General features: G+C 35.9%; 1 protein-coding gene across 1 annotated transcript; it reads right to left on the bottom strand.

The window, feature by feature from the left end:
- Positions 1-5,354: 5,354 nt before the first annotated feature.
- LOC135143773 (uncharacterized) lies at positions 5,355-7,049 on the bottom strand. Its single transcript, XM_064075712.1, has 6 exons — positions 6,724-7,049; positions 6,630-6,667; positions 6,435-6,568; positions 5,871-6,381; positions 5,455-5,732; positions 5,355-5,384 (listed from the first exon to the last, which is right to left on the bottom strand). The coding sequence occupies exons 1-6, from the start codon at positions 6,765-6,767 to the stop codon at positions 5,355-5,357; spliced, it is 1,035 nt and encodes a 344-aa protein (XP_063931782.1). The 5' UTR covers positions 6,768-7,049.
- Positions 7,050-8,810: the final 1,761 nt, after the last annotated feature.

Below are 8,810 nucleotides of genomic sequence, written 5' to 3' on the forward strand. Positions count from 1 at the left end.
TAGATGATTTTTTATTTTTTACGCTTTCTGCTGACATTTTCGGTTGAATACCGTACGATTTATGCTCCTAGTTCTTTAACTGAAGCGGCCAGAACGTCGGTTCACTTGAACCAACGAAGCCCAATCACAGACACGGATTTTCATGGCTCAGCTCCTATACTCCTATACATGCGTTCGCTCGGAACTGAGGCCATATCTTCGGTGATTCTCGGCCTTTTTCGGCGTACTCATTAAACCATTTTCTCATTTATTTTACAGAACGGAAGGGTTGCGGTAATTAGCATGAACGTGAGTAAAATCCCACGTGTTGATGTTTCGTGCTTTTGTCTCTTTCATAGGTACAGGTGAGTGAAAAATGAATCCAGAGTACCATATCGTCATGTTCCTTCTTGAAACGCCGTTTTCACGGCGAACCGAGCTAGAACGTCGGCAAATTTTGCTAAATATTGAGCAGTCAAAACCGTTAATTCATTTAACTTCCATTGATAAGCGACAGAATCGTCAGTACTCTTAGTCTTTTAAATCAGCTTGGTACGAAACATGTAAATGGCTCTGTCGTAATATTTGACGTCCCGGGATGTAACGATTCAAATAATTTCATCCGAAGTGCAAAGTTACATGAAAGTTCCAAAGTATACATTAAAAATTTCATGGGCCTAAAACCTTTACAAAGGAACACAACTATTCCCGAATCCCTCCAAGAAAGTGTTAGTTTGAACAAAATTTTGACTTGTAAAAACATTGTTGATTAAATGTGGTATGGGTATTATTATTAATATTATTATTATTACTAATTACTAAAACTAAGTAATATGCATTAATCACATTGATTTAATTAATTTGATTATTAATATTAAGACCCACCACTGATTCGGAAATGACCGGCATTCAGGCAAGACTTCTATCATTACGGGTACTAAGACCAAGTAATGATATGCATTTGTTAGATTAACAAAACAATTTTCGAGATTCTAGCATTACAGCATACAAATTAGTCTGCTATTATTCTCTAATCTCACCCCATCCCCAAAAGTCTAGCGTAACTACCGACCATTTATCCGCGCATCACTTGGAAAGTGACCTACACTACTCTGACCTACTGGTGCTAATCTAATCTGACTGACATGATCAGACTGTTCAAGAAACTTACGAACAATATGACATGTTCCTAACAAAAGAGCTTTTTGAATTTTGACAATTATTGAATCATTCAAATGTAAAGACTTTAAATTCTCAACTAAGCTATTTGGAACACCTACATTAGAGATAACTAGGGGTAGGATTGAAATTTTTTTAAGATTCAACATGGATTTCATTTCTATCGATAATTGTAGATATTTTGAAATCTTGGTGTGGTATGTTTGAATAATGTTGTTTGTGTTAGAAATGCCAATGAGAATGGCTTCGTTCGTGTGTTTTTTGATAAGTATGATGTCTGGTCTGTTAGCTGTAATGTTTAAGTCTGTAAGCATTGTGCGATCCCAGTATAATTTGTATTTGTTATTTTCAAGGAACGGAGATGGAATATAATTGTAATAGGGTGTCGTATCTTCGATTAAGTTCATAAGTGTTGCTAATTCTTTGTGAATGATTTTGGCGGCGTTGTCGTGTCTAGCTTTGTAGTCAGTTTGTGCTAGGATGCTGCAGGAGGAGATTATGTGCTGGATCGTTTCAGGTTTTGCTTTGCAGAGGCGACAGCAGTCGTTTCTTATGTTCGGATCTTTGATGATTCTGTAATTCTTGGTATTGATTACTTGGTCTTGAATAGCAAACACAAATCCTTCTGTTTCGGCATACAAACTTGATTTTTATAACCAAATCAATGACATCTTCTTATTAACATGAGATTCTTCTAAGTCTTTGTAGAATTTTCCATGTAGTTGTTTTTGTTTTAGCCCACTTATTATTTTGTCTATTGTGTGGGGGGTGTGGATTTCTTCGGTGTTCGACAGATTTAAGGGTGTGTGGTTCAAATCTGCTCTTGTGATGGTGCGAAACATTTCATTTCTTTCCGCTCGTTTCAAGGAATACTTCTTCAGATCTGAGATTTGTCTCTGATATGTTTTCTAGGTTCTATTATTAATGTTATTATTGTCAAACTTCTATCATCGCCTCACCACATCAGACAGTCACGAACCGCCACTGATAAATACTTAGAGCAGCTAGACAGACGCGTAGTGTATTATGACACTGACAGTATCTTTTTTATCTTATAGACGAAATGGCCGAGTACCGGGATAGTTCTTATATTGCACAATTTGTTAGTGGCGGCCCAAAGAATTACGCGTATAAGTTTTGGAAAGCCTCTGAAAACACGTATGATACGGTGTGCAAAGTAAAGGGTATTACTTTACATTATGCAAATTCGCAAAAAGTTAATTTTGAAGCATTTAAGACGATGATCTTAGAAAACCCTGCCGTTTCTTTACAAATCAGTGACAAAGCTATCATTCGTAATAAAAGGTATAATGTACTTACCAAAAATGCGCATAAAACCTATGGTATGAGTTACACCAAAAGACGTCGCATACAGGGCAGCTTTGACACTCTACCATACGGTTATCGAAGCTAATTATATTAGGTCCGCTGCAATTTCATTATTTTGATACGTTTTAAGATTATTGTAGATATTTGAATTAAATATTAAAATGCATTATATGTGATATGTGATTAATGAAATATAGAGTTTATTTATTTATTACAGTTCTAAATTTGTTTTAATCATACTGCAGTCTGTTGAAATAGATAAAAAATAGATGTACTGTTTTTATAGATTTTTTTTTATTTTAAAAATACATATTGAAATGTTTCTTACAAATGTTATCATTTCGCTTAGTATCATTTGTAAACATCTTAAAAAAATTATCGACAGCCTTACCTCGTACAAAGTTAAAAGAAATAATACACAATACATCCGGCACACTTCAGACCAGATGTTTTGTATGTGCAACGTGTTAAAATTCCAATAACCACAATTTCGTCTGAAAAACTTCCCCACATTTTTATTAGGCGGTCTTCCAAAACTGTCAAAAAAATAGCCGAGACTGTTTTCGTCCACATAAATGCCCATCCAGTGTCGTTGACTATAAGAGATGCGGGTCTACTAACGAGAAATGGTAAACGGTTATTTGCAAATAGACCCACAAGTGATGATGGCGTCGTCTTCGTCATCGTACTCATTTTCTTCAAACACATCTCGAGCTCTGCAGTGTTCATTGTACCAACGCATCATACATATAGCCGTGCTGCCGTGTGATTCGCACAACACACTATTGACATTTTAAACTAAAGTTTCGCGCGCATCTTGTCTGTCAAAAAGTATTCGGCGTTTGACAATAGTAGGATAACCGCGTGGGAAATCGCTGCAAACCACCTGCAAACAGTATGAAGTCTCATTTATTAAGAGAGTGCCGGTTCGTCTAAGTGGTTGTGTGTGTTATTTTTATCTTTTAGAGACACAATGTATCTAAAATTGTCCACTGTGTTTGAATTTTTAAATGCTACAAGTACCAGCCGTTGTTTCCTGGAAGGTGAAAGGGTCTTGGAAGCGAACCACATTATTCAGTGTGGTCTGAAGAAACAAGATTCAGATAAATACGATATAGTAGCGTATTGCTTACAAAGTAGTGCCATTAAAAAGGAGCCACATGAATTACGGGGAATTTTTCGTGTTATGAACGCAAAACTTGCCATAGAAAGTTTTCAGTGCTCTTGTAAGGCTGGCATGTCAAGTTGTTGTAAGCACGTTTCAGCTACTCTTCTGTACTGCACCAGGTTGTATTATGACCAAATGTTTATCAAAGCATATCAGCTAATTGCAATTGAGTTGAGTTTACACACCATTTTTACTGTTGAAGTAATTTCTGTTGTGTGGTTTTGTTTTTGTTTCAGGACGGCACTAGAAAATCTTCCAGTGTTAGCAACTACAGATGTGAAGTGCCTTTGGAAAGACAGAAAACCGAAAACGGAGGCTAACTATTTGCCAAAGCCCTTAAAAGAAACGCAGTGTTTTAAGGTAAAAATGACTAGGCCTGCAGAAGAATTTGCTGAAGATGTTAAAATTAAAATATTCACAGACATCACTACTGCATGTCCACATTCTACCATAAGCAAGGACTTGTATGTCTTATTTCAAACAAAAATTATTATCCTTAAAAAATATTTTGTAGGAAAGGCCGTAGAACTGTTCAAACAGTAACGATGGACACCTGTGCAAGTAATGATGCATGTGTACCTGAAGACACAAAAATAATTATAGAAAACGCAAAAAATTCAAGTTTTTGGGAAAATGTGACTACAACAATTTACCCACTAAACAGTTGCTGTGAAAAAACATTGCTTGAAGCATTTAAAGATGAAGCCATAAAAGCGGCATGCTGTAAACAGGGGGGCACACAATGGAAGTTAATGAGACAGCATAGAATAACAGGTCTGAAATCAGTTACTTTATTATTTGGTACTCTCACAATTAACAATTTTTTTTGCAGGTACAAGTTGTTATTCGTTATCAACATATGTGAAAAACGAATGGGACAAGAAAGCAAAGAGCTTTTTTCAAAAAAAATCTGTGCAAACTAAAGAAATGCTGCATGGAATTGAACAAGAAGTCTGCGCCCTAGAAGCATATCAGCAGGACAATCCCCAATTTATTATTAAATATATTGGATTATTGATATGCCACAAGTACCCATGGTTGTCTTATTCCCCAGATGGAATAATATTTGAGAAGAATCAGCCAACAAAATTATTGGAAATCAAATGCCCTTATCGAGGTTAATTACCACAGTTATGTTAATTACGTCATAAACATAAAGTTATTTGTAGGAAAGATACAATCAGCCGAGGAGGTGTTGCCCACATTGCCTTATTTAAATAAGGATTACAGCCTAAAAAGAAAACACCCCTATTTTGGTCAAATTCAATTTGGTATGGCATTGTTAAATTTGAAATATTGTGACTTTGTGGTATATTTCTCCAAGGAACGAAGTTTTTTAAATATAACAATCCCATTTGATCCCGATTTCGCCAAAACGATCGTCGAAAATAGTTCCGTAAAACTAATTTGTAATATGTTACATCATTTGTGCAATAAATAGTGTGGTCTTAAAAAAAAGAATAAAAATTCATAGTATATTACATTATTATTTTATTTCGTACAATATAAAACAAAATGCATACCTACATATAATACTCCTATTTAAATAAATTTCAGCTTGTTAAAAATAAATTATCCCTCAAAATTGGTTTACTTAAATTAACGACTCCACATATAATTATAAATAAAGAATCTACAATGGAGACTAAATGTAACGGTAAAGTATTTTTGAATATCTTGAACACTTTAATTCTCGCGTTTACACGCTCAATATGTACGCGAGCGGAAGCTATATCCCTAGAGCTTAACGCCACAGACTTTGCAAATTGTTTTTGTTTTTTTAAGAATGCTGGCCTTACCAATTTAATACCATATTCATCACATACCTTGTCGATTAAAAAACCCTTATCGACCATGATTTGGTCTACATAGGGTTCTAATTGGTCTAATAATTTTGACTGTTCAAAAATACTTTTATCTGATGCCCTCCCCCCATAAGAAGGGCTTACATAACATATAAATCCAGACGGAGTAACAGCGGTCATATATTTCAAAGTATGATGCTTTTTATAATGCGAATATAACTTTATCCGACAACATAACTTTTTGGGGGTTTGTACAGGTATTTCAGTGCAATCTAAGACAATTCGTACTGTTTGGTAATTTTTAAAACAAATAGGTATATTTTGTAAGATATTTTCCTTTGAGGGCAAATAAATGAACAATTTTAAAATATCTGATAAAACCCCAACAGTTTCAAAAAAAAAAGTCTTACATGTTGGTACACTTATATCATAAAAAAAAAAAACACATAAAGCTGAGTATGTCAAATCCAATTTACATTTCATAAAGGTCAACAAAATACGTTCTTTAATTGATAAACGTTTTACACGGGAATCCTTTTTGACAATTAAATACGAATTTGCCAGCTGATCCAAAAATTCAAATGATGGAAGCCCAGTCAAAATTTTCAAAACTTTTTCAGTTTGAATAAGACTAACAATAGAAAACCAGGACATTTGTACTTGTGTGCTTTGATTAACAACACATTTTGAGAATGCATTGTTTGTGATTTCAGTTTGGGTACTTGCACTGACACATTTTTCACTGATTGTTTGATTAAAACTGGAAGATTGATTCAATTCTTCGAGTACTTCTTGTGAATGTGATGATGATGCAACACTGAACTGCATAAGAGTTGCCGCAGCTTCTAACTCAGCTGTTACTTCAAGATTGTCTCTCCGTGTTCTCATGGTGGTCTCATTTTCAACTAATTCCTCTTGGATCTGGAATTTTAAAAAAGATCTCTACTAAACGTTTTTTGTATTGTTAAACTTACTTGTCTACGACGGTTTAATCGCTTCAACCTGTTCTCCTTTTGCTTCATCATGTGTTCAATATCTCTTTCTCCTGCTTTTGGCAAATTCTGAGTTGGTATGGCAGTTGTTTTTAAAACCCTCCTAGCAAAACAACCTGTTTGAAAGTTCATGTAGGTATTAAGTATGTATTAACATTTCCTAACTTCATTTCTTACATTCATTTGGGGTGATATAATCTTCTTCTGTAAAATGCCTAGAACACACTCTTGTATGCGAACGTACAGGTTTACCCATTTTTATATTCTTCACCCAGAGAACACGTCTTTTAACCCGAACTTTATTTCCAAAAGCATCTGTATATAACATCGTTTGATCCACAGTGGGAAATCGGTGATACAATAGTTCAGGGTTTTTCTTCATAACTGCATTGCAACCATATACGCAACAATTAACATTGGACTTACTAGTGGATCTTCTTTTATTAATGTCTTTCAAAATACAATCCATATTGGCCTCCGTTTGATTTATTTTTCCGAAAATAACACTCAAACACTCCACACCGTGAAACGTCACTAACTTGGTATCCTACCAAGACGCACGTGTCTGTTAGTACGCAATACGCCGTCAGAGGGCGTATCACTTGTCTTTAAAACACAATTTTATTGTTCATGTTAACATAATCAGCGGCGCGGCGGAACGGGCGGTGACGCGGCGCGACGGGACGGGCGGCGGCGAGGACTAGCAAGGGATTGGGTAAAATAAATAAATAAATTTTATTACATGCAGCCTGACTACGAAATATGTGCAAAAAAAATGGGGAATAGCTCACGATACGAGTATGTCACGGTCCTAAGTGGTAGCAGTGTCGAGAAAAAATTATTTGAAATTACATATAAATTGTTACACACGCCGCTGGTAGTGTTTCTTGACCTACATCATTACTACAATGAATGGCACACAGCGACGAAGTTTAAGAACCAAAAAACTAGTGCAAAAAGACGATAAGGACAGTAGTGTATCAGTTACTTGCCGTAGCTGGGTGTGTTCGGTTGTGTTTGACAATTACAAATTCAGAGCGTGCCGACATGGTAATGCTGGATGGGGTGGCGGATGGGAACTCAAGCTTGGCCCGCGAATTGTGGATCGAACGCTTTCCAAATGTGCGCGAACATTTACGTCAGTGGTACAGCATCTCCGAGATCATGGTACCTTCAAGGTGTAATAGGTGTTCAGACGTGCAGACGTGCATTAAAGTGTAAATCTGAGGAAGCTAAACAAAGTGCTATGTCCCAGAAAGTTATGGATTTAGAAGTTGAAAATGCCCTTCTCAAGTCGGAAGTAGACGAGCTGCGACGTCAGTTGCAGGATTTTAAAAATCACATATCAATCGAACCAGAAAAAAGCAATGCTGACAACAAGAAATTGAGATCACCTTCAATAAACGTTGATAAAAACTCACATACACTAATCGACATCAATAACACACCGCACGATGAACCCTCACTGTTTGAAAATAATAAAGACCCTCTAGGAGGACGTGGAAAAACCCCGGAAAATACCCATAAGCGTGCAGGAAAAGCACCTAACAAAATTGGATCGGCTCCTGTAGATAAGTCGCAGGGAAAACTCATAGGAAAAGTTTTGAAGTACAAAAAAGGGCGTGGTTCTATGTCGGGAATATTGAAAATAAAGATGCAACCCCGGAAATGTGGTTGGATTATCTCCATGCCTCCTTCCCAGACGATAACTTTGTGATTGAAAAACTAAATAGTAAAGGTGACTATAGTTCCTTCAAAATAGGTTTCCCAATCAAAGTTCTAGAGGAGCTATCGCTAGGTGAATTTTGGCCAAAAGGGGTTCATTTTCGCCGTTTCAATTTTTTTGGAAACAGAAGGATAAAGCGGACGCCGCCTGCATAAGAATTGTCCACCAGAATGTTCAAAGCTTAAGCAACAAAATTCTGCGATTAGAAAATCTATCGTATCCTGCGGATGTATTGGTCCTAACTGAACATTGGATGAATGACAGCAGAATTCAAAGCTGCATCATTGACAACTATAAACTTGTAGGCTTCTTTTGTCGGGAAGAATCTTTTCAACACGGTGGCGTTGCTATTTATGTCAGGGAAAATATTTCAAGTAAAATTTCGTCATATGCATCGGCTACTTCTCTCATGAAAACCATTGAATGTTGTGCAGTTGAATTAACTAATCAGAATATTGTTATACTTGGACTATATAGGCCCCCAAATATTGATAATGTTAGTATAAATGCCTTCTTCGAGACATTCGAATCAATTTTGCATCACTATTCTAGATTAACTAATAAATCCTTAATTGTTGTAGGAGACTTTAACTTTGATTTTCTTAACACTAATGACAAAAATGTTAAATATA

Source organism: Zophobas morio, unplaced genomic scaffold, assembly GCF_036711695.1.
Source record: "Zophobas morio isolate AGI-343-1 ecotype UQ-CSIRO unplaced genomic scaffold, CSIRO_AGI_Zmor_V1 ptg000076l, whole genome shotgun sequence".
In the NCBI taxonomy this organism is placed as follows: Eukaryota; Metazoa; Arthropoda; class Insecta; order Coleoptera; family Tenebrionidae; genus Zophobas; species Zophobas morio.